At 39.9% G+C, this 27697-nt stretch overlaps 1 protein-coding gene across 3 annotated transcripts in view; it reads right to left on the bottom strand.

Moving 5' to 3' along the window:
- Positions 1-1422: 1422 nt before the first annotated feature.
- lcor (ligand dependent nuclear receptor corepressor) overlaps positions 1423-27697 on the bottom strand; it is a 92154-nt gene continuing 65879 nt past the window's right edge. For all 3 annotated transcript variants that reach the window (XM_088915378.1, XM_088915376.1, XM_088915377.1), the window contains exon 7: positions 1423-9119. In XM_088915378.1, the coding sequence (XP_088771504.1) occupies positions 4928-9119 (4192 nt within the window). In that variant the 3' untranslated portion in view covers positions 1423-4927. The remainder of the gene's footprint in view (positions 9120-27697) is intronic.

The following is a 27697-nucleotide window of genomic DNA, read 5'->3' as shown; positions in this document are numbered from 1 at the left end:
AGATCATACTGCACACTTGAGTGACCCTGAATGTCACTAAATCCCCTCATTAGTAAGAGTTGATTGGGCACAGAAAAACATGACAGGAAACTAGTATACCCTGATTCAAGAGAACAGTGCCTTTGCATCCTAGGTATGTTGGAGGCGGGGCAAAGAGAGCAATATCCAACTTGGCAGGACATCATAGCCAAACATAGTCCGTTAATGACAGACCACGAGAGTCCCACAACTTTGCCAAGACCAAGGGGGAGGTCTGGCGGGACGTCCAGTGGCTGGACAACTGCACTTGCAGTGATTGATGCCAACCTGACTCACTGGCTTCCCTCAGCCTGACACGACTACATTCCAGCAGGACTATGCATGTCGTCATGGCTTTCTTGCGAGATGAGAATGCGACAATTATGCTGCGGATGCCCCAGTCACCAGAGAAGGCCCCCTCACGAAGTGAACAGGCATGTGCTTGTCCAGGGTCTCTTCAGACATGATGCCAGGAAACAGCCTCTGCGACCTGGACAAAGCAGGCCTTGCAGGTGTACAGCTTGAGTTTCAGCAGTGGCTACACTCGGCATAAAGAATTTACCTAGGTCATGACTGTTCAATAATTTGTCAGTGCACCCATATAAAAAACCCTTTATCCTGTCAACCTTATTAATTTGTTGCAGTTAAGATGGATGCTCAGTATATATTAATCACTCGCACACATACACACAAATAGCATGACTATGATTCGCATATTCTGAACATTAGAAACAAATCAAAACAATACAAACAATGAGCTTAAACATTTCTATTTTAAGGCTCACCTCTTATGTATATTACATTCAGAACCCAGCAACCCAGGACTGTCTCAACATGCAAGGAAACGCCCCTCTAGGAATCATTTGAGAGCTAAGCTGTCATAATCCATAATTTCGGATATCGTAGTCGTCAGTCACCTAGCTGAACACATGTAGGTAAAACAAAGGTAGCGGGACTCACTGGATGAACTTCGAGGGCTACAATTTCTTTGTACCATTAAGTTGCCACAGAGCCACCTCTCTATCTTTAGGCCACTGCTGCTAAATTAAAAGGAAGCAGGGAGTAGTAGAGTCTTCAGAATAAAGAAATCAGAAACCAAAGCAAAAGGGCAGTGCTCAGCTCTAGGCATTCATTTCTAGGCATAGGCACTCCTGCAGAGAAGCCAGTCTCCTGTTCACCAAACCGAGCAGGGAGGCTTCAGGGGCTTGTGGCAAGAAGTGGTGTTCGACTTATCATTAACACAGCGAGCTCCTGCGAGGGCAGTCCTGAAAGCATGGCTATTCAAAACAAGAAATTTAGATGAGTAAGGGAGTGAGTGGCCCACTGCTCAGGCGCCCTGCGCACAATCACACGACTTGACTACCCATTCACAATAGATTAAATTAATGCTTCAAAAGAAATCAAGTGATAAAACAGTTTATGATTACTTTAATATCCATGCTGTCGAAACAAAAAAACAAAAACAGCAAAGAACAAAGCCACACGCAGTTCTTACCGAGCACGGATTGCAAAACCCCAGACAGGACGTTCGAAAAAGTGAATTTTTTTTTATCAGATAAAGCGTAACTCCCCGTTTCACATTGTTTACAAATCGGTTTCATATTGTGTACAGTCATGGTTAGTGAAAGGACAGCTTGTCTCATACATATGACGCAGGGCGCCAATTCACACTTGGCTTGTGCAGGGGTGAATATTTAACATGGGTCTGAAAGAGGAAGCATTTGTGTTTGAGGAGGTACCCTGATTCAGTGATCAAGCCGTGCTCCGAGAGTTAACTGGATGATAAAGACGTGTCCCACCACACACCCTGTAAACACCGGAGACTGAATCCTCATGGCACGGCTCTTTCAGACCCATCTGAAACATTCACTCTTGCACCAGGAGCCTACATGGGTCCCCTGCGTTGTATGTGCATCATGGGTGGGACTTTCCCCAGGGCACAGTCACAAGTGAAACGCTGATACTGGAACACAACCCATTAACATGTAATTCTGTTGAAAACAAACAATGGTCTGGATAAACACAAGGGTCTGGATACTCAGCGCTATGGCCTAAGCACCTATGGCAGAAAACTGTCCTGTCAAACAGTGCTAAAATTGCATTCAACCAAATACAATCTCTCTGCAAAAGATAAGTAAAAAGAGTTGGGGACTCATTTGCAGTGTACTGTAAATTGCCTCAAATGGTTTATGGCCACCAGGTGTCACTCTTTGTGTTCTAAAGAATGCTGACAGATCAAGAGAGAATGAAGGACTGCGATTCCAACCACCACTAAACTGCTGGCAGGAAAGTCTGTTGTACACTCAACGCGTACCTAATGCTAAAATAATTCACAGTATATGATACTGAAGTGATCCCATCACTTCCCACTGTATACTTATATTGCTTAATACCTTTTGCACTTCTTAGGCTCCCCAAGAGGTCTGATTGGTTTGCTCGGGCACTCTCCAGCTAGCATGCTGGTTCTGGCAAATCAATCAGACCAAATGAGAACAACTACCATAGGGTGTGGTCTGCTTTGATAACCTTATTGACCACATGCTTGCACAAGTACATCGGCAGACACCTAATAGTTCTTTTTGCCAAGACACTAGAGATTTAAGCAAAGCATTTGCTCCCTTTTAAAGAAATCAAAGCAAGCCAACCCTTTAGTAAATAATGCTACCAAACATATACGTATTTGTTTAGTGAGTATTTAATGAGAAACCATAGGATATAGAGGTGGGCAATGTCAAGTCTGGTTTAGAGAAAGGCCATTGAAAATTAAAGACTTCCAAGAACCAAAGAGTTTAGGCAAAAAGAACAGAAACTAATATCATTTTTCAGTCAATATGCCAGAAAAGAAATGAAAGCTTGACTTGGGGAATTGCAATTTAAGCTTTTAACACATGTAAATACATACAAGTGTCTCAGTTTGTCTTGTTCATCTAGTTTGAAGGCCCATGATCCATATGAACCTTAGTAGCTGAGAAAGACAAGGACACTGCTGGATTTTACTATGCATTTTACATCATACATGCAAGGGGGAATATAGAATATATGTCTATTTATTCCAAACTCCCTTTCATGTTATCCAGTGTTTCTCTTTCACAGTTCATAGACGTACAACGTACCCTTTATTAGGAGGTCCAGCAGAATTAAACCATTTGGCTGACACTTCTTGTGATTTAACCACACTTTACCGCGTGTCTGGGCAAACGTATGTGGATAATCTAAAAACAATGCTGTTGTGCTGCCTACCTCAGCTGCAGTGTTGCATACATAGGGCCTCTGTGGCCAATGTGATTTTCAGGAGAGCACAGCGCCCTCTGCTGGAACTCTAAAGTATGCCTCTGGGTTTGGACAAGATAGAGCACAAACACTCAACTCACAATGGCATCATTTTGCAAAATGGCACCATGCTAACTTGAAGTCATAGCAACCATGAACAGGTTTCCAAGCACTGCTGGCGCTGTATTCCCAGAACATCACGCCCATGCTTGCTGGGAATAGTCAAATACAACATACCTGATTCCAGCATTTTACCCATTAGACTGCTGCAACTAGAACACAACTTCATATGCATATTTCTAACACCACACATTTATGTTAGCAATTCAAACATAAACAAATGGTTAACATACAAATTGCACTCAGCAGGAGTAGCTACTGTTGGAACTAGAAATTAAACTAATGAACAAAACATCTCACTTTTTAAAATGCAAACTCCAGGGAAGGATAGGAAGTAAAATTATATTCCTGTACTTCTGGACACACAATGAAACTTTGCCTTTGTTGACATAGAGATTGAGCGCTTGGGCTTAAAGTTTTTGCAAAGCTTAACATGGCTGATGAAGAAAATGCTTTTTTCCTTCAAAGATTAATGCCAAAATACCCACGTTGCAGCTTTTCCATGTTGTGGTGTTCAGGCATAATTTCACAGATACACATTAGACAGTTTACAAATATCGAAATTAAAACAAAGCCACAGTGCCTGGAGATTGATATGAAAAGGGAAGTTTGGATACTTCATTTCACAAAAGGTAAAGAGGTGGCAAAAAATAGATTACAACCACAGTAACTATAGTCCTAGTTATCATCACTCACAAATATTATACAGAAAAAAATCATCTTCACAGAGTTTAAAGAATGACACATTTGGAAGCTGCGATTCAAATTGGTTTGCCCCTACCTAGTTAGGCAATTCAAACAAAATATACAAAAGGAGGACAGCTTCCAAGCAGGGTATAAAACTCAACACTGCTTTACAATATTAAAAAAGATTAACAGTCAGAGATACAGAGATCGGGGTGCGACTCGTTTTGCACGAAGACAGATGAAGAAGGTCACTGAAGCAGACTTTGTGTGCATGAAGACTGCTTCTCCTCCCCTACAGTACGTATGTTTGTGCAACAAGTATAAAAGCAAGCCTTACTTTTAGCTATACATTTTATTACTTTAAAAATGATAAATAAGGCACTGTCCCCTCACCTGATCTATCGCCTTACCCTCTTCCTCTTTGATTGCAAGCACTGTGTATTACAAAACTGGAGGAATTTGCTTCCTCAGCAGCACCTCAAACGGGGCACAAAACCCACGGTCACTCCGACATACAAGCACTCACACAAACACACACTGTAAATACACTCGCTACAAACTTTTCTTTAAATACATTTCCTTCCTGTATCCTGCATCTTTGTTTTAAAACTCATAAAAGTTTGGCCGAGCTAAAGGAAATAGCTTTTATAACTTTAATGCAAAGTTTTTAGAGCTCCGAAAAGTAGATATTTGCTCTTCACAAGAGTTTACACGGGTACTTCCTGCAAAACCATTCCCGTCCCGGGTGTCTTTCAAGCAGAAGAAACGCACGAGTCATAGGCTTCGATGGTGCTTCTGTTCGCACAGTCCGTCGTCCTGCACTCCAAAAGTCTCACTTTAAAACAGATGCTCTAGTACGTTTGGCGGGGGGGGGCTGCAGGTCCAGGCCTCTTTTTCTAGAGGAATGCGGCCCCACTCTCTCCATCTTCTTCTGAGACCGGGTTAGCACCTGATCCTGAGAGGACGGGGGTACGAGACTTGCTCTGTGTTGCTGAGAGAGTGGGCTTTCTGGCACTCTGCTTTTAAGTGGCTTTTTCTGTCCTTTTGTACCACTGGTGCTGGCCGGCGTGCCTTTCAGAACCCCTGGTTTTTGAGCTCCTTGACTTTTGAGTTTTTTCTTACCTTCTGATTCTGCCTCTACCTTGTTTTTGACCTTTGCCACATTTGCAGTTTTCTGTGATTTCTGAGAGGCTGGCGGTGGTTGAGAAGCCTTCTTCTTCAGTGTCTTGCTTTCCTGACCTATCTTACTAGAAAGGGCTGAGGACCTGTTGCTGCTGCTGCTCCTAGCGCCCCTCTCCCCAGCCGCTTTCTTCCCCGCTTCCCTTTTACCGACAGGCAGGGACCCGGCCTTGTTCGTTTTGCTGCCACTTTTCTCCCTTGCATTGTGCTTTCCAGGAACCGATGTCCCCTTTCCCAGTTCTTTCAATTTAGGCTTACTGGCAAACTTTGGAGACAACAAAGGGTTCGCACAGGATCTCTTAAGATGACCTCCGGTGGCCTCTTTCGTCTTCCGTTTGTGCTGTTGAACTTGCAGCTTCTCTCGGATGTTGGAGTATTTCCTCAGGATTCTGGCGCTGGCGGGGGTCTTTGCATTTTGAGTGGCCTTTTGGTTTTTAATAGCCTGCGTCTTGCGACCGGCGAGGTTGCTGCAGGGCTTGGTGGTGATACGGGTAGCACTGGTTGACTCTTTTGCCTTTTCCTTCCCTTTGCTGCAAGGGCCTTCATGTTCCCTGGCTTGAGCAATCAGTTTTTGGTTCTTTAGGTTGCTTTTGGCTGGGGAAGCCACCGCAAATTTCTTCAAGTGCTTTTTCAAGCGCTCCGCTTGAGAACTAGTGTAGACTCCGTGGGAAGAGCTAGTGACACTATTGGAATTATGAAAGCAAAGCTGAGTTTCAGATGGAAGGCGCGTGTTTATCTTTTTGACTATGACCAGGGACTTAGTTTCAGTCGTTTGCAGAAACCATCGGCAGATGTTGGCCAAGTTAAATGTTTTCATGAACAGCATTTGCACCGGAGAGAACTTCTGCTGATCTAAAGCTCTTGGTCTCCGAATCCTGCGCTTGCTTTTCCAGATTTCTTTTAGCCGGTCTGCTTTATTTTTTGGCTTTGGTGCAGGCTGCCCTTCCTTGTCCATCTGGACCCAACCTTTCTGCATCTTGTCGTACTTGGCATTCAAACTGGTGATGAGTCCCTGATTTTCTTCCTCTGTCAGTGCCTCCAAGAACTTGGGTGGATCCTCCACTGACAGGTCAAGATTCTTTAAGCCAAAAAGATCAAAGTCTTTGCTGTGACCCTGCATGTTCTTCCCAACTTCAGTTTTTATATTACAGTCCATATGTTTGTGCTCATGTTTTCCTTTGGTGGCACTGACCAAGGATGATGAAGACTGCAAATTGGGAGATCTAAGGACTGGCTTCTTATGCCTAATTAGATCTGCTGAGGTCATGGGCTTGACTATCCTTCTGTCACTACTTCCTATCCCAGATGGCATTTTTCCAGATTTTACATGTATACTTGCCGAGGAAGGGTTACTGGAATTCTCTCCAACTACTTCACTGTTCAAAGGAGATAATTCTACTCCTTCGTTAAGGAGGTGAACTCCTATCTTTCCTGAGCTAGGACTACTTCCTGTAGACTGTTTATCTTTCTCTCTGTTGGAGGCAGAAGTCCTACTCCTTCCCCCAGGATCTCCATCCTTCACACGTTCCTTATCCAATATGGATTTGTGGTTTTGTCTTGTCTGTACTGTACTCTGCTCACCTTTGTTATCATGACAGCTGGCTTCAGATGACATCGGCTTACTTACAGGCTCTGCAGTGCTTTCCAGCAATGTCTCAGAACTACAATTAGGAGAAAAGTTAGTAGGCCCTTGTCCTTTTAGTTCTATTGATCTGCGAATGCGTGTTGACCAAGGACTTTTAAACTGATTTTCCTGAGGCCCTAGAACTTTCAATGAAGTGGATGTCTCCTCTTTTGATTTAGGGAGAACTATATTAGAACCACCTGGATGCTGCCTGCTGCGTAGGCACCTGTCAGAAATACCAACGTCTCTTTCATTTCTTTGTTTTGTGCTTGTACTTTCTGGAGTGCTTGCCGCAACCTTCTCGCCATCACTATTCTCTTCTTCAGGCTTCAACTCCAAGTCATTTACCAAAGTGGTCTCTCCAGCTGTTGCCTCATCATCTCCTCTCTCTTCAACACCTGCTTCTTGGGTGAGCACTTGGTCAACTTCTGCTACAGCATCACCATCTTCTGAGTTGCAGGCGGAAGACATTTTGTTCATCTTCTGCTCCTTACCAATTTCTTTATTGAAACTCCCTTCAGTAATATCCTCCAGATGTAATTTATCAGCATCAACAGGGACATCAGGACTGTGAAGATCGGCGGGCTTATGTCGAGCTCCCTCTTCATTAGTTATTACGTTGTCTTCCAAGTTAACAAAATCATTAGGCGCTGACACAGGAACTGTAGACATTGTCACAGAATTAGACTCACTGGCACATTCATGGCCACCTTCTTCCACTGAAATAATTTCTGACTTTGACTCATGGAAACTAGCCACCATTACCGATTTTGAAATATCTTCAGGCTGCTCTTTCTCATCCTCCTGTTGACTACTTGGCAGCTCTTCCACTGGTTGATCATCTGGGACGGCTCCCTGATTAATGGGATTCTTTGTTACTTTTGATTGCAACTGCTGCTCAGGGTCTCTACTTTGCTGCCGGACCAAATTTAGCAATGCTTTCAGAGGCTGGGATGTCTTTTCTTTAAGCTGTTGAAGGTCTGTATGACTGGGTTCTACAATCAAATCTGCCTCACCACCCTCTACATATGTGTCTCCATCGATGTCTTTCACTGCTAATTGCTTCGAAGGGGCTTTCTGCCCAATGTTCTCCCGGCAGCCTCCAGCAAATGGGACTTCCAGAGAGGGGACACTGTCTGGCTTGGCACAGACCTGTTTAGGAGTCACTAAAGTGACTGACTCTGGCATCAAAGCAGGACAGTTACCCTGTTCACTGACATCAGACTTCTGCGCAAGAGTACGGACAGTTTTCACTTCCCAGGACTCCTCACTGTACATGTGGCCTCTTGTGCTCTTCCTTGCATTTCCCCGAGAGTATACATGTTTTGGAGGCTCAAGCTCACATTCAGTTATGGGCTTGCTAATGTATACAACATCACGCTGGCTATCAATGTCATTCACAATCTGGCAGACAGAAGATTCTCTGGCTCTGGGGCAAGAAGGCCTTCTGCTCTTTCGAGCCGTCTTAGCAGAGACAGTGGAGCTTGTCTTTGTGATTCTTTTATTAGGGCTTGGTCTGGGCCACAAATCTTTGGTATCTCCAGAAGAACCTTTTTGCTCTGTGTGATGCAGATGGTCAAAACATCTGCCTTGCTTTCCCAAGGAAGGACTGAACTCTTCAACGTTTTCCTCATCTCCCTCTGGGCGCAAGACAGGCGTCAAATTGCACTGCAGCTCACCTAAAGTGCCAACATGAGTGTCCACAGCTCTAGCTGGCAGGATTTTGACACCAGCTTGACTGCCAGAATGCCGTACATTTTCTCTCTCATTCCTGTTGCAGTGGAGGGGCTTTAATTCTTTAAGACCAGTAGAGACTGAAGGAGGAAGGTTCAAAGAAGCAGACACCTCAGAAGAACAGATGGAGTCAGATTTATCCTTCAAACCTGCAACCACAGAGGCTGGTTCTGTGACTGAAATGGTGGTTTTGAAGCCACTAGCTTCTAAGGAGTCAGTAATGCTTCCTATGGAGGAGAAGGAGGTTCCTTGCTCAGTGAAGGGGACCCCAGTGTTTTGCTGCGTACAGTCTGTCTCGGTCGGCGCCCCTGCTGCCACCTTAGGAGCAGTTGCCGGAGCAGGAAAGGAGGAAGCTGCAGCCTTGACTTCGGTTTGCAGGAAACCCAAAGCATCAACAATCTGCCGCTGGTGATGACGACACAGCTTGGCCATGAACTGCTCCAAAGAGGAAGGTGTCTGCTCATCTTGGCTCACGTCACCAGAATCACTGGAAGACAGCGATACAGAAAAAACGAGAAACAAAACTGAGTTCAAGTGAGTTCAAGCAATAAATCTGGAACACATGATGATACTTAACATTAAGCTCAACGTTAGCCAAGGGATTGCTGGGCTTTAAAATATGTCAAATGTTTTAAACATTATTTTGACTTTATTATAAAGTATTTCCATGACACCCATCTGACTTGATCCTGGGGGGTCTTTTTTGCAGAAACGTGGAGGGGCTGCCACTATATTGTTCTGTTCTATTCTGGAATTTTTTAAATAAAGAGCGCTTTACAAAAATTGAAATGGAATTTAAATATCACAAGCCTTTTAGGAGTGAATTCTAGAGTGCATTTGGATTTAGTGTTGTGAATTCTAGAACTTAAGGAAAGGGAAGAAAGAAAATTTAATTAAATTCTATTTACAGCAAGGATGAAGTAAGGAGAATTATGATACCAGTATATGAAGTTGTATTTTACAGAGGCTCATGAGTGGCCAATCCTGGCTGTGGAGAGCCACACTCCAGAAGGTTTTATAGGTTACCCTTAAATCACCAGTTTATAAAGACCTGCAACACGCGTTTGTTTTGATCAGTTCAGTAAAGTTAATTGCTAATAAAGTCATTAGTAAAGTCAGAAATGGCCAACTGTGATTCTAGAGGACTAAAGGGTGTTAGTATTTTTATTTCAGATAATCTCCAAAATCTTTTAGTGAACAAGTCCTTGCTTCCCTGGTCAAAATGAAATTGTCCCTAGTGTTTACACAGTGCAGATTTAAGGGTGATGCTAACACCTGACAGACAGCACCAGGAATGGTCAATGCATGTTAAAGGCCCTCCCTACTATCCTTAAATTATCCTTAAATGTCCTCCAAAAGTATACCCAAAGAAATTAGATGTTCTGCACAATCTGGCTATGTGATTTATCAATGGTACACATCAACTGTCATTTTTACAAGGCTAAGTGGTTCTTGAGAACAGTAAACAGGAAAGAAAAGCCATTTACTTAATTTGTCCTTCATCACAAACCTCAAAAGCAAAATATTTCCATTCATGCATTCTTTCAGAAAAAGCATGCTTTACTCATTTGTATAGAATTACCACACCGCTGCAGGTAAACCTGATTCATGTTCGAGAGTGGTTGGCAGGAAAGCTAACCTCCAATCTGGTTATTGGCTATATTTCTGTGGTAAACTGTAAAGGAAGAAGGCAGCAAAGTCAGATACTGCTGCATGGCACACAATGTCTGCAGTCTTGCCAGGTCAGTGTTTTAAGACTGGGCTGTAGTATAAGTTGAACTAATAATTGATTTAATGTGTTTAAGTTTTGTCGTGATTACCTGGTTATTCACAACTGAGCATGATATACATGAGTGACTTTGTGGCATGAAATCACCCCGTTTGTACTCTTAAACACAGACGTTTTAAATCCTCTCGCTGTTTTTCCAGTGAAGATGAATCCATACAAGACAATCTGAATTGTGCATAAAAATATTTATATCTAGAGTAGGGAAGATAAAAAGAATACGCAATCACATTAGCGTATTGTGCTGAATGCCCCAAATTCTCTGTATCTGAAATAAATGGTATTCTAGATTGACATTTAATTTCCGATCACGAGAGTAGGTTCCCAAGATTTTTTTCTATATTTTAATGAAAAACATATCAAGTTAATAAAATGGTATGTGGCAAAACTCAAAGTTTTTATTTAATTAAACTCGGATTAATGAAATGATCCTTAAGCTTGTGTTTGTAGACACTATCCAACCTGTTATTCAGTCAGAAACAAAGTGATGATCAGGCTACTCCCAACAAATTATTAGTACATGAACTTTCAGCGAATTATAAAATATCAGCTGAATACAGCAATCTGGCGGAGTAAAGGATTTTGTGCAAATACCTCAATTGGAAAGATATGAAAGGATAAATCACTGAAAGCTGTGTGACATCCACAAAACATGTGTTGAAGATCTTTTTAAGGTGCAATTTCTCTAATAACTTTATATTCATCTCTGACACTACATTTACAGTCCAAGCAGGATTGCAGTTGTATACAGAATGCCTTGTAGATGTTGAAAATATAATAGATTTGCAACATTGATCAACCATGAAAAGCTAAGATCAAATGTCACATGCTGATTCAAAGAGGAAAATCCATCATTTAGTTAACAGCTCTTCCACAATGCTACCTGGTTCTCATTCAAAGTCATCTCAATGTTGCTCAGCTGGCCTGAAGCAACACGAAAATCTCTTGGTGGATCAAAACTGATGCTTCGTTGAAAAGTGATGAATCAGCATGACGCAGGAGCACGTAGGAAACGCCCAAATTGGTGGATCACAAATGCAGTCCACCTTGAAATTTTAATGTGTGTTTCATGTGCAAACACAGCCTACTGGAGTCACGTGGACTACCAGGCAACAGCTAGCTTAACCTTTAGGCACTGTTCTTTGTAGGATAACACCTCAAGATGACACCAAAAACATTTGGGTTTGTTCCGCTCCATTGCACAAAATATGATTGGGATATACTTTCCACTAGATCAGAAAAAGTCAATTAAAACATGAATCAAATGAATCGATAGCCCACTTAAAACAAGAAAACCATATAATTTATTGAGGAATGTAGAATGACGTAAATGCTCTGTATTGAGCAGTTATTTGTACTGAAAGTCGTGTATGAGGAACTAATAAATTTGTTGTGTGCTAACAACTACAACTGTCTTTTTTCTTTCATTCAACAAATAGTTATTGATTAACACTATCTGACTTGCAGTTGGTCTTAACCACTAACGCTTGTTTTCATGTCCATTGTGCTGTGATGGGTTTCAAATTATCTAAAAATTGTCTTAATCAATAAACTGTTATTAGATGATTCTACATTGCTTTCATGGTACTGTTTCAAACAAACAGTATACATGGAAAAAGATGCACACGCAATCCAGGAGTTTATTGTGAAGGTTTATTCTATGTAAATAATTACAGAACTGAAGAATATTTGAAATATCGTTGCAGTGTAATGTTGAGCAATTTAGATACTATGCAAGACACATGGGCTATCGGGCTATCTATGCTTAGGATGGGTGAAACAGGGATGTTGCATCAGAAACACTGCATTAACCATAAATGTCAAAAAGGATAATCTAAGAATGCTGAAATGGCTCTTCTCACAGTATTTCTGTTTTTTATTTAGTCTTGGTGTGTGTGAAAAACAAATGTCATGGCATGTTTTTCTTTCATGTCTTATCATGATTAGTTCATAGTATTGAAGCACTGCACTTACTGTAAGTGCAACAGAACACTGTACTTTTCTTTAAAAGGCAGATGCACACACAGGTTAGACAATAGCGAGAACAAGCCAGTAGTGGATCATGACTTTACTGTAGACTTGAAAAGGAGCATTTTTAATTTTAAATGCGTCACTCGCCTCTACCAATTGACCCATTTAAAGGATGAGCATGGGGGGGGGAACTACCTCCTCAAGGGTTAACTGGTGTAGCTCGGCAGCAATCATAAAAATAAATATTTCCTATTTGTAGTGCCCCATTTAGGTGGAAGGCGCTGTGCATATTTTAAAGGAAAAAAGACATTCAATCTAATTCAGTAAAAGAAATACAGTTGAAATATTAAAAATATATTTTTTTCATTTTACTATACATTAATTCACACAGCCTCTGTTAGTGGAGTGAAAAATCATGTTTTTGGCCACTACAAAGACGGCTACACTATACAGTTTTTTGATGTCATGAATTCGGGATTGAATGTTAAAATGTTCAGCCACACATAAGCACTTATTTTGCAATGTCTGCAGGGAATTTAATACATTATAACACAGACTTGAATGATGGATAGAAACAGATCACTAACCAGGTAACTAGTTTCATTCCTCCTATATAGCTTCTCCAGTGCAAGCACCCTTTACCTGTCAAGTGCCAGTAGACACCTGTGCGTCTCTTAAAATAATTTCAAAACAGTCATGCCTGTGAACAAAACAAATCAGGTAGTATGATTGCCTTATATCTTTCACACTGTCTCTCTAAATCTAAATTAGAATATATTTTGCTTGTCATTCACAGCAGATTAACTTGAATTTACACTACCTTTCATGCAGACATGCAGAAAATGTGTTCTCTCTGCTGCGCTATTCATATGAACTACCGTGTAGCAATGTCCTTGAGGTGTGGGGAAGTATTGTATTAATTTAAAAGGGGAGTGTGACAGGAAAGATTTGCAGACCCCTGCGGTATATTAATGTAATACCTCTGTGGTGGTCTTTCATCAGAGCCTCACAATGAGTGCAGTACGTGAAGCAATTTCACTGGCTAGAATGATCAAAACAATTTTAGGCCAGGACACAGGAGTGCTGGAACCTGGCATGGTCAAATAATTGCACATTTTGACCAGAGGTATTCATTGAGGTTCACAGGAAGCTGGAAATGTGCTAATCTACAAAACTCCAGAAGGGCCTCTCATGTTCACATCTGTGCTTCGGTTTTCTCCTACAGTCCAAAGCCACACTGGTAGGTTAAGTGGATTCTGGGGAACTTGGCCCTTGGTGTGAATATCTGTTTGTCTAATTTAGAGTCCAACCCTGATCTGGAAGTACTGGACAGAAAATGGATAGATTACTATTATGATGAGGATCAGGGAACACATACTCCTTAACATGGAATGCGTGTTAATACGGAAGCCATATTTAGGAAGATTTTATTAAATACACTTAACTGACCCAGGAGGCGTCACAAGTCACCTCACTGGTTTTCCCCAGAATTGCTAGGAATTTGTTCTATGGAATTTATAAGCAGGCTGTCTCTGAAACAAAGTTAACTCGTTCTGAAGAAAAACTCATGGGCCTCCAGCAATTCCAAGCCTGTTAAGTCAACCCTGTTGACGTTATTTCGAACTTGGTCTATGCCAAGTTCATATAATCAAACTGTGTTTGGGATTCCCTAAACAGCAGGAAGAAAGCTTTGCGCTGGTAGGGTAAAGAGAGTCACAGCAGGAAGCCTCAAGAGCCTTTTACCAGTCATCAAACCCACATTGGATGGATATATAAAAACTATTTAGCAAATTCTTTAACACAAAAAAGAGTCAAATAATAGCGATACAGGTTATTTCTTCAGCTCCTCTCAGGCACCACAGCCACAGTGGAGCCACAGACGAAACATTGTTTCCTTTCTTCTCTTTTCAGCATGGAATAAACTCTTACTTGTTCCTCTGCAGCCAACACATGCTGACGCAGCTACCCACCTGAACTATTCCTAAACTTGTGCACACAGCCCTCAGAACATCAGTTAAGAAAACATGTACTTTCTCATAACTAATGCATTCTGAACAGGATCCCTGGCATGTTACTGGAATGGCGCTACATGATGCTCATGTTTGGACAAACTGCATTAATAAAAATAGCAATTATGTTTATCAGTGCTTTCATTCTGCTACTCCTGTTGATGCTTTCATTTAAGGCAAGGAAGAAAATTCTGCATTATGCATTTAGAAAACTGGGTGCAGCAAAATTAGTGGTGTAAATTAAAAAAAAAGAAATGCACAACAGTATAATACAAACAATATATCTCTGGGTGTTAAAACAAATAAGAAATTCAAAATAACCAAATACTGAACAGGAGAGACTCCCACTATTATTATCCTGGTATTGGAGGGCCAATGTGCCAGCTAGTTTAGCTCTTAAAGAAATGAAACTGGCCCCACAGGACCAGGAATGGACACCATAGATATAAAGTGTGCAAAGCAGAAATGACAATGACAGGTCTTTTTCAGTAACAAACTCCTGCTACAAAAGAGCAGCATCTTGTCAAAGCAGATCTTCGCACTGGTGGCGATAGAAAACCAGCAGTCAGGACATAAACTGGCTGGAGACTCGCCTTTTTGCTAACAAGAGTGCCAAGCTAAGCTATAAGAAACATCACTTAACATCCTTGCTGTCTATTACTATGAGAAGGACTTTTCCAACTAGATTCCTATTTTGTCAGTTTCGGGGTTCCATTGTTGCAATGCAGTTTCTCTTTTGAAGGTCTGTCAACAACATCATGAACTGGGCTGTAGTCAGTAGCTCCACACACACTTTCAGTCACCACTGCTGCAAATGAAGTTTCAAAAACTGCAGAACAAGTGACAGCTGTGAGCGTTTGCTAGATTCTTTCAAGATCACCTGCAGATTTCAAAGTCTGGTAGATGTTACAAAGGACTGACAGCCCTTGAGGTAATGGGGGCACAGCAGTACTGTCAGAACACAGTTGTTCAGAGCAGAATGGAGGCAGAACAGGCCAAATGTGGACAGAAAAAAACAAGAAATAGTTTTGCTTTTATCAATCGCAAATTATTTAAGTGGGAACTGCTTTTAAAAATTGGATTAAGTGACATTTACAGATTTAAATCCCATACCAACAATCCCTAATGTAATGCGGTCATCTGCTGAAAGGCAGCATTTGAAAGAATGATTCCAAAAATAAGTTGAATTGAAGCCAAGAAAGAAATGGCCCAGATGGTTTAAAAAAATGATTAAGAAAAACAGAAGTAGAAAGCATTTACATTAACTGTAAGCAAAGGCAAAAAAAAAAGACGAGAAAATATTTGAAAGATATAAAATTGTTCTTCAGTATTACAATAGCAAAGAACAGTATCGAGCTTAAGTGATGCAAAGATAAAAAATGGAAAATATTCACGCAATGAAAGGGAATTTGCTGATGTATTAAATTCTCAAGTTTTTTTTTTAATATATTCCATACTATATGTACACACAATATGATGTCTTAAATGATTTCACTCAGGTGTTCACCAAGGGGAAAAAACAAGACGACATGCCTCAGGCTATTCTATTCTAAACAGGAGCAGCACTAAAGAGTTAAAAGTGTAACAGTTACTAGAAACACTCAAGATAAATCTCCAGAGCCAGTATTTTACAGTTGTATTAAAGGAAACAAGGGAGGTCATTTATAGCCCCTTGAGAAAACTTCCAACAGTCACTCTATAAAAGGAAACAAGTAACTGTGGAATAAGATTAACTTACTACATTTAAATTATAGAGTAGATCACTACTGGATCATCTCTTTGATTATTCTAATAGAATAATCAGCATTTATGTACTAATAGATCACTAATTATTTCTAACAGAATAGTCAATTATAATATTCACCATGAGAAATGATAGAACAAGCAACAGCAGTTATGGCTACAAAGAGTATAATACAGTATATTCAGATACATTATCAAAATGCAGGTACCAGGCATTCAAGGTAAGATATGTATTTGGAATGGGAATGCACATGAACACATGTACATTAAAGTTAAGAGGTGAATGCTCTGATTGGGGTGATATAATCAGTGGAGAACTGGAGGGATCTGTATGAGAAGTAAAGTCTTTAGATTTCAGAAATCTACAATCTGATATAAAGTTTACAGGTGATACCAAAATGGGAAGATCAGTAAACACTGTAGAAACAGCGAAGGAAATGCAAAAAGACTACAAAAAAAATCAAGACAAAAACTCCAGAGATTACATTTAATACAGAAAGTTCAGGGTGTTAACATGCAAGAAAATGTATATATTTAATACGAGGAATACCAAGCTTAAAGAAGCTACTTATGAGAAGACCTAGTTACGTTGACATTTCCCTACTCTTATGTTGGGAAGCAACAAAAAGGTAAAGTTAGAATATAGTTAAAACTGGAGAATTTAAATCAAATTATGCTCAAGTTGCAAAAAAGCATTAATGCATCATTTAGAAAACTGTGTGCCGGCAGCTCTACCTAGAGAATAGCAGAGACCAGACACATTCATGAGATCGAAGGAGTGTCCTACAATGCAAGGCTAGGAACACCGAATCCTTTTTGTTTTCAACAGGGAAGACTGCAGAGGGGACCTTATTCAAGGATTCTAAATCTCAGCAGGTATTTACAAAGTCAACCAGGCAGAGTTCTTCAGAACCCACAGCACACCACAGACCAGGGACAACCGAGTGTGAACTACGGGGAAGTGCATTTAAAACCCGAGAACAGCAGGCACTTCTCCGCCCTGAAGGTTGCAGGAGTGTGGAGCAAAGCTTCACAGTAATAGAAGTGGATAACTCAAGCGTCTCCAGAAAGCAGAAGTGCAACGTGCTTGGCTCACTTAGCATTTGGCAAGCACAAGAGCTAGATCAGCTGAATGGCCTCTCATTTGGAATCTTATGCCCTCTGTGAATATGGGTTACTTAGAAAACGCAATACAATGATATCAACCACGTATGCCAGAAAAAGGACTAGAGTTTGAATGGCCTCTTTTACCTGCTTTCAATTCAATACACAAACCCTGTGTATAAAACACAGCTGTAATTTTAAGAAGTGAACCATCACAGTTTCCAGTTATTATTATTGCTGTTGTAGACGAGTTTTGCACATCTCAGCAAAACAAACAAACTTTTGAGAAATTCACAATTGTCCTTTTGCCTAGGGGACAGCTGCCATATACCCCATGTCAAATTAAGAATTGTGTTCTCTGGCCTTCTGTATTTTCATTTTATTTTGAAAGTGGGAAGAGCACAGTTCATTCTTTTGTCTTTACTAAATAAAATATTAGCCTACTGAAATTAACTTTAGGAGCATTATTTATTCATCTGTCGTAACATTCGCTCATTACAAAACCATTCATAAGTGATTTGTCAATTGCTTAGTTTTTAGTTTCAAATACTAGACAGTTTTCCATCTTTTATCAGAACACAAAACAGTCACTGGCAAGTTTAAACGGTCTTAAATGTCCAGTTAATCTTACTGCAACCATTGCTGTGCCAGTAAGTCAATCAATTACTTTTGTTTCGTATTACCTGATCTGAAGTGGTTAGTTGACAAGAACACACATTTTAAATATCAAGAAATACAATACAGTACATGAGGAAGCTGCAAAGGTTTATGCTGACCAACTAAATCATCCAGGCTAAATAAGGGCCTACAGTGCTTGAGCATCAAGATTCAGTGTTTAAAGTTAACGTATGTTAAAGAGTTTATAATGCGCTAATCAAATCCTAACTTGGAAATGTGTTCAGTTTTGATCAACAAGCTACAGTAGCAGTTTTTCTGACCTACAGGCAGTAAAACTGAGACCCAGTAAATGAATCTGTGGCACAAAAGGAAACTCATTCAATTTAAATTAAATGAATCTGCAACAGAAGGTTGCTTTGACATACGGCTATACAAAATTCTAAAACGCATTAAAAAAACAGTGTGTGGGAGACTTCTTCCAGTTGCCACAACACAATACTCTAGTCGCAGAGATCTCTAAAGCTATGACAAACAAATAAGAGGTGTCTATTGGCTGCTTGCTTGACATTAAGTTCTTACTGTTGTAACAGCCAGTAGGGTCAAAAGCTCATGTTCTTCAAAATGTGCCCCTTCTTTAGAATGGCTTCTGCCCATGTGTTCCAAAAGGCCACTGCTAACCAAACAAAAGCCTATCCCCGCAATTCTTCTCTCCTGCCAAAATATGGAACTAGAAGTCACAGCGCATTAATGACAGAAACAAGGATATGTATATTTTCACAACAAAATTTATTAGAAGAATAGTGGTTTTGAAAAGAAGTGATTCTAGCATCCAGTGAATACTACCTTACACAACGTTACAGCTGAAATGTGTTGCGAAAATGGCATTTTCTAATAGAATACAACGTAACCAGTAAAATCTTACACATGCACAAAGACAATTAATCAGCGCTGCCCGACGTTCAATGCAAAAGAAAAAAAAAGACCACAGAAATTAAATTTTAAAAAAATATATCACATACATTAGGAGACAGCTTATTTTTATTAGTCCAGTTGTAAATCAGAATTGCATTCAAAAAGGAAAAAAAAATAGTGCAATCAAACCAACATAATTATTGTGATCATTTAAGTGCTCTACTACATCATACACATTGATCATAACCTGGAATAAAAGTCCAAATCACACAGTACAAAAAGAAAAACAAAATGTACATAAACTACAGTACAAGAAAAATATTAAATTATACAATTCTGTCAAACTGTAAACAGTAGATATTGAAATGAGGTCCATTAAGGTTTTGGAGTGCCTGTTTTCTGAACATCTGAATGAGCCAACAAATAAGAGGGGTCATTTGTTTGCCAAATGTTCTTCAGCTATGCTAATGGAATGAGGTATTTTAAAGTAAAGATACACATCTTTTAAACAAAAGCTAAACCCTGAAATGGTCACGGTGTATTATTTCAAGCACACTACCATGAGGTCACCACGTATTTCAATCTGATGTTCTTTCAGATCCTTGTCCCCGAGCAGCTGTAACTCATGTTTTCCCAGTACTACCCACTATCCACCAGAACCCTTTGAATAGGAATGTACAGCAGTTTCGTTGTATAAAAAATGTTGGTCCCCTTTGCTAATGGCTCCTACACCAGGATTTCAAAAACAGATTTCTCAGAATTCAGTCAGGTTGCACTTGAAAAAAATTCAACTGCACGTACGCAAACCTACTTTACAGTAATAACAAGCTTTAATATAATAATTAGCTTTAATTGGAGGCTCTGTGAAAGAATTCAAATAATTACATTTGTTCTAGTTAAGGTTATTACTGTGCTTAGTAATGCAGCTGATGGTACAGTGTGTATCAGTATTAAATAGAAAGCTGCCTTCTTTCAAGATGCTCCTGTATTTTAAAGCATTATATTTTTACCTGATGCCCAAATTCTCCTGGGTAGTGACAAACTGTACATTGTCAAAAGGCTAGCCTGGCCGTGGGACCTGAGTCAGGTCTGCAGGAGTGCTGCAGCCGCCTCAGACAGGCCCACCAACGCAGTTTCACTGCAGGCCTCCCATCTGACTGCAGCTCTCGTCAGTAAAAAGGAACAAGCTGCAACGTAAAAACAAAGCTACAAAAAAAACTTGAATGGGGCAATTTAAAACACGTATGATGTGAGAGACCACAGATTCACCAACAGTTTCAGATTTTACAGCACAAGAAATAACCACAACCATACCAAAAAATTCCCCACCCCATATTTAAAACTCATATATGGAATTTTATTGAAATACTTCGGTGCACTGAGTTTCAGCTTCCACTTTTTTTTAAACCTGCTTAAAGCACATTAAATTGGAACAAGATGCCCAGAGAACAGGACCCCAAATCTGTTCAGCAGTAGTTAGAGAATAGTATGCCACTATTTAAGTGTCTGAGGCACTGTGTGCTGGAGAGTTTAATGCAGCTTAAATCACCGTTTGGCTAATATTTTACCTGAACTGAGTTTAAAATTGACATTCATTAATTTAAAAAAAACAAAAACGTACCATTTTCTGGCACGTTTTCCTTTTTTTTTATTTTATTAAGAAAAAAAAGTCACTGCTAGGCTTCAGAATCTAGATAAAGTACCTGAATTGCGTGAGAGTAGTGTAAAATGTCCCTGAGGGTTTTCTTTTCTTTTTTTTAAACAGTGAGATAGATTGGAGCCTTGAAATTTGTATGTACAAGTAAACACATAAATCTGTGGATTTTTAAAAAGCTGACAATGGAATAATAAGCAGGACTATAAAGAGAGAGGAGGTGTCAGACAGATTTCGCACACACACGCGCACACATTTACTTTGTACAAGGGAAAAAAAATAATTAAAAGCATCGTAAGCAAAAGGTAAGAAACAGCAGTACCAGCAATACGCATCTTGGGTGCGCCAATTAAAAGTGACTGCCTGAAATTTAAGGTACATATCAATTTGTCAGTCTCCAAATTTCCTTAAACATCACAAATTTAACTTTAAGTTCCAGTGTTTTCTAAATTTGATTCTTATCTCACTGCTTACTTTACACCATTACTTCTGTTCTCTCACACTGCTGTACTTTAGACGAGAACACCTTCACGCATTATTCCAAATTTTGGCTAACATGCAAAAATAACACCAAAAATCTCCTGCTCTTTCACATTTATATACGAAAGAAATATATTCAAACAATATAGGAATTTAAAGTACTTTCCTAAATGCAAATGGGAAAGGCTTGTTAGCAAAGATACTCAATTCCTTACATACACCATGCCTGTGAAACACAGGCCTGGAATGGGTAGTGCTGATACTTGTTTAGTACTATATACATAACCCCACAACTTCATTTCTTCATAAATATACTGTCTATACAGTGGTAAAAAAGTGATCCACTCTGCACACTGGCAGGATTGGCTTTTCTTCATTATCAGCTAAACTCAAACTTTCTACACAACTATCCCCCTACAAAGACTCAGTCAATTCGACTGTGAAAGGAAATTAACATGGCTTGAAAAATCTGAGTAATTTACCTAAAATGCTAACCTTTATTCCCTGAATTAAATAAGGGAGAACTGTATCCCTTCAGCTTGACAGTAATTACATATATAACTTTTATTCTATGTATAGCTATATAACAGATGTTGATTCGGTGTTATCTAACTTTTTACATTCACTGATAAAATAGTTCTCATCTCCTGAAATTAAAGTGATACAAAAAGCGAAACTGTTGTGAAACACGTTAAATTCGATAGGAGGTTCTGAATACTTTCCTGGGTGCATCTTAATTCTGCTTGAAAATCCTGAGGATCTTTAGCCCAAAGCTATGGTTTAATACAGTGTAATAGTGATTAAAGGGATGCTGAAGCTATCAGGAATCCAAGCTTACAAAATAAATATGGAAAGCAATAAAAAATCTCTTATAGGCTTCCAGATATTTTAAAAGGTGTTAAAAATATCTAAATTAATTTTAAAATATTTTAGAGTGATGATTTTGCTGGGTTTGTTCAGGGCTATAAAAATTGAACCAGGAAACTATAACACCACTTTAAAACATTATCCCAAGGCCCCTTTATTCACCCATCAGAAAGCTTTTTTTGCTTTACAGCCAAGGACAAAGGCCTACTCAGTGGTTGCAGAAGAGCCACACAAAAGCCACACTGATAATTCTGATTCCAGTATTATTCTAGTGGCCCGCATAGAGGAAAAACATAGCATCCTCAAATAAAACACGTTTTTGACACAACTGAAATACTGTTCTTTTACATCCCTTTCCCTGTACTTGCTACAGGACACACAAACACTGCAAATTCAAGATGAAAAAATCAAAAAAAAATTTGCAACACGGGACAGTTCATGCAGGGTGATCCAGAAGAGAACCAGAAGCAATGACACAAGCACAGACAGTGGCCTTTGTAAAGCCCTATGCTGAGCCCTGAATGTCAAATGACCAAAGGCTGCTCCACAGTGAGAATGAAGAGATTCATTCACCAGTCTGAGATTGCAAGGGCTTGCATGGTTTTTCTGAGGTATACTGTGTTGCAAAGACAAATGAAACGGCACATGCTCTATGAATCGAGTGTGACAAGGGACATGCAAAGGCACTTTTGTGCCAGCCCATGAATTTAGAAAAGACTCCCCCGTCCAGAATATTCTCCACATAAAGCAAGTCAAGAAGCTTTTATTATGGGCCTTTCAATGGCATTCATTGCCGAGGGCAATTTACATACCACTCCCTTCACTGTTCCTTACAACGCTGTTTTATTACGCTATCTTTGTAAAGCACTGACAAGATATTTGGCTGCTTAATAACTGGTATACAGATAGGACAGCCTTCAGCTTTAACATACATTGGTTCCCAACCTATAAGGATAATCTTTGGCCAGAACCTATTTATCAGGACACTTTCTTCTTGTTTTGATTGTTGGGTTTGCCCAACTAACGAAGTGTTTACACATACACACTTCACATCACTTTCTTCTTTCTGCACGGAGAGGATCACCTTTAGGTCATTCAAGACGCATGGCAACACACCAGCAATAAAAGAGACCCCCCCCAGCATCACTATTGGATGGGTGTGTATGGAAATAAAACTGAACCCTTCCACAGCAGCACCTCACTAAGCGCCCACCTCATCTGGCGACACTGAATCGTTCTGCATAATGTTTTGATGATCTAGAGTGCTTGAAAATAACCTCCCAAAAGGTGAGCCACAAATGAACCAGATATACACCTGCCTTACAAAGCGTGTACAAGGATCAAGCACCATGCAATGGGTTTTGGAAATGGTTTGAATTTTAAAGTAGTATAGAGCCTATTCTTCCCCATAAGGAAATGGCATGAGTTGTGTCTCTATTTTAACCATAAACAAAGGGCACTGTAAATTCTGTCCCTTTACTGTACCAAGCTTTTCAACGCAGCTCCTTGCTCTGCATGGTTAGACATGCTTTGTATACAGGAAAGCGAGACTCTTGCACTTGTCAGAAAGGCTGAATTCATTTATTACAAAACTGAGCTGAGTGGGCAAGATGTTTGTATGTGGAATGAGAGGCTCTGAACATTGTTTTCCAACATATCAAACTAACCACAGTCTTTTCTACACCTTACTAGGCCTGCTAAAGCAGCTGTAAGACAAACAGTTCTGCCAGGGTACTGCTGTTCAGCAGTCGGCATATTAAAACTGCTTCACTCCAATGCACACCAACTTCTGCAGGAACCATTTCTGGTAAAACTTACTGTCAACTTTGAGTCTATTCTTAAAAATGAAGAGGCTGGAGAAATACAAGTGAAGTGATGACCACTTGCATTAAGCCTCAGAAATTAATACAGCCCTCCTATATGTCTCAAAGATCATACATTTACAATGTGTCCTTTAAATTATTCAGCAGCTTTTATGAGAGTTCATGAAATTTTAACAGGACCTATAAAATACTCATACAGCCAAATGCAGAATTTTCATCAGTCTCTTCAGTATTGCTTTCAGTTCAGAGAGGGGCTTGGTCTAAGCTCCATGTCCCTAACTAGTCGTCATTAACCCAGATTTTAAATCAAAACCTTTACTGTAAGAATTAATATACATGGTCATAAGGTACAGATTAAGGAACAATAAAAAAAGAACAAACATTTTGGTCCTATTCACTTGAAATGAAACAATCTGGACAGAAACATCACTCTGGCAATAACAGAACATGGTCCTTTCCTGGAAAGCCAACTGTTTTCTGTTGAGGCTGTTAATGATTTAAGAACTGTTTAAAAGGTGCAAAACATTTTTCAGACCTTGACGTTCACCAGTTACACTTCTGATAAACCATGTGTGTTGGGTGATGGGCAAAGCAAGTGACTTTTTTTCTTGTTGAAAAACAAAGCAGTTTTGAAAAATTAAAAGTGAACAAAAACTCCTACGGAATACAACCCATGACTTTGTCATTTTTAAAAAATAAAAAGGGTGCGAGTATGTAAGCACTGTTTGTGGTGTGCCATCTTCATTGTATGACACTGCGGTCAGACAGCAATTAAGACAAAAAAAAACAGCACATTTGACCTAAATGGCATTACAGGTTCACAAAAGTTGCAAGATAACATTGAAAATCACATAAAAGGTGGTGCAGCACACAGAATTTCAAACTGGTGTCCCAGTGAGCTGGAACCACCCCATAACAAACACGCAATCCGACAACAGTGACTGCCTGCAGAAATGCAATGCTGATTAATCGTTAGCCCCCAGCAAGTTAAATGCTACAAACACTTGCCAAAGGTTGAGTCTCTATTCCAAGAAATCAAAACAAAATGAAAACGCAGGAGTGACTTACACCATACCTTAACAGATGTATTTTTTATGTTTTTTTTTTAATTAGACATCTCTGTACTCCTCATTTTATCCAAAGGTTTTTAGAAACTTCTTTCAGGTTATATTGAACTGACAAACAGAGGGATTTCCTGCACATAAAGCAGGGTGTGAGGTAGTAAACCCTATTCTACACTATAACTGGACAAGGAATTACTAACTTGGAAAAGGTAACGAGAGGGGATCCTCATGAGAGACACAAAAGAGCAATTTAATTCTGGGTCTAAGGGCTCTTAAAAAACTATTTTGCAAAAAGGAAACATTCAATAAATGCACCTGCAAGCACATGCCATCTGCAATATTTTTGGTTTGCATTACGCCTGTCCCATTAAACCAGCTCAAGCACTTGGTTGGCTCGGTTCTGTTGCTACAACTACAACTTCCATTTTAGCAGCATTTCTGATTTGCAGTTAGAAAAACTGGGAGTTGGGGGGAGGGGGGAGGAGTGAACGCATGTCTAAACCTCCTGCAATTTCACTTTACCAAATCGGACAAAAAAGCAGTCCCACGTCAAGTTTTTTTACATCCAATTAAAATCAAACTCCCCTAGAGTTTTCACAGACATTTCAGAGCCCAGCCCCTTCCACCCCCCAAAAAAGACATCTGCTAAGAAACAGTGTTTGACAAAATAACCACGAGAAGCTCCTCATTTTGCTTTAAAAGATAACAATTTCATCTGTTTAAAGGACAGGCACACCCTCACCTGTGAGCCTAACTGCCGGATTGTTGTCTTAACACGGACCAGAGTAGCCCAGTTTAGTCCCTTTACCTCTTAAGTGAAAGTCAAATTTGGGCAGAGAAATTCAAAATTGGTTCATTTGCTCCTTCACAGACTGTTTAGACAAATGGGTCTACACACACGCTACAGACATCAGTAAGGCAGAGTACGGCAGCCTCATGAAGCAGACAATCAGGGCTTACTGATGAAGGACACCTACGATAAAATGACTCCTCGGGCTCTAGAGAATTAGCTTTATGTAAACTGAACACCCCCCAGGTTAATGGCTACTGTAAGCAAAGTTTCAAGTGAAGGCTCTTTTCAGGTGAGCAAAATTCAGTCTTCGTAGTAAACAGACACCTCAGCTGATACAGCAAACCTTTTTACTTGTTTATATTGCATGGCATTCCTTTTAAAAATATATCAGTGTTTATGGCATTAAACACCAAGAGTCCAAGAAATGGTCTCTCCCTCACTGATGTTGAAACTGACTAAATGCAGGGTGACATAAAATTCTTACTCTTGAACAGGTCACTGGTCATGAATGCGACCTGTCAGTAAACTGCTGAGGGAGAAGCGAAGAGCTGGAACCTTTCGATTGAAAACTAAAAAGGGTAGGCACTCTGAACATAATCTAGCTATTTCTTAATGACAGTTATTAACATGGACTGACACATTACATGATGTAGTGTTGGCAAGTTACTAAGGATCTAAAACTAAAACGGTTTTAGAAAGTCAGAATAATGCCAGTACAGAGTGTGGGATTTAAGAAAATGTATAAACTGAGGACCTAGGTCCACCATGTAAATGCCTTCATTTAATAAATGCCATTACTGATGTCGTAGCAGTGTCCAGATACAAAAAGTGCTAATTAGTACATTAAATTCTACTTGATGAAACCAGATGAAGGCACAACGTCACACACTCACAAATCACTTTCTAAAGGTGTATAAAAGGGGAAGGATTTAACAGCCCCCACCATGAACTCATGCCTTTACGATACCTAAATATCAATGCAGGGGATCAAACAGTAAAACCACAGGCCTGAGAACTAGGTCTTCAATCTGTCTGTTTTTAGTTCACTTTCGAGCATTTAAGGACAGCAACTGGTCTTTACACAACAAGTCATGACTTTTTTCAGCGATAAAGAGAAATGAGGATCATCTACTTAAGCAGACCCCCCCCGGTCATATCCCAGAACCCCCCCACAAGGGAAATGTAATTTCGGAAGGTGACCGACATCAATCAATTGGTAAACTTGTTGGTGACACCAGCAGCTTCACTTTCAGATGGGCTTTCCCTTGGTGTGCCTTGCCTTTAAATTCTACTATAACCGCAGTTTTGCACAAGGTGTTTTAGCTATTAGGTTCTTCGCTGAAGTCCAGTGAAGTAGACCTTTCAAAGATGCAAATACTTGGTTCACCTTGAACCTTACAACACAAAACGAAGCTGCATTCAAATAATCTCAGCAACAGATGTTCGTCACGGCAGGGTTTAAGGACTGGGCACAGCACAAGACCTACAATATAGCAGTATTAGGTCTTGTACAAAGGGAGAAGTACCCAGTTTACAGTATTTTGTTTTTACATAACCGGCAAACAAATTACAAAGATAATATAAGCTTTTGCCTAGTTGTACATTTCACCTTTAGTATACCTAAAGCAGACTCCTGACATTACATCAGGTAGTTCTCATTACAGCAATTAAATTACAACATTTGCAGACAGTCGGTTACTGGAAATAACCAGTCCACTACAGTGTATCCCTGATGTGTGCCATAAGTGGTAGTGTCTAAGTTTTGTTTCAAGACTGTGTGCTAGACTTGATCAGCTGCACTGAAAGGTGTCAATACCTGTGGAAATACACCACTTCACCGATTAAAAAAAAAATCTCAAAGTCCCAGTGTGTGTCAAGATGTGGTTACAATCAGCTGCTCTGGAGGAATGACCTGAGGTATAACTGTGAATCAGATATGTGGCTAATATGAAAGACTTCATATGTCCATGATGGAGAATATACAGGTATTCTGAAGGTTTGCCATTCAGGGCTAATGGCAGGAGGAAAAAAAACAGTTCAGTTTCAATGTGTAATGCTACAACTGCAAGAATTTAAAAAGGTAGATAAAGACTTTTAGGTAGATAAAGACTTTTTTATACTCACAAACATAAAACTTTAGATCTTTCTAAAATAAAAGATTTTGGAATGCACTGCGACGTGGGGTTACAAACAGCTACATAGCGGGGAATAAACTGTTCCACCTGTCCCATTAGAAGCCTC

This window comes from Atractosteus spatula, chromosome 5 (genome assembly GCF_055471065.1).
Source record: "Atractosteus spatula isolate fAtrSpa1 chromosome 5, fAtrSpa1.hap1, whole genome shotgun sequence".
Taxonomy (NCBI): Eukaryota; Metazoa; Chordata; class Actinopteri; order Semionotiformes; family Lepisosteidae; genus Atractosteus; species Atractosteus spatula.
This window is presented reverse-complemented; position numbering and strand designations above follow the sequence as displayed.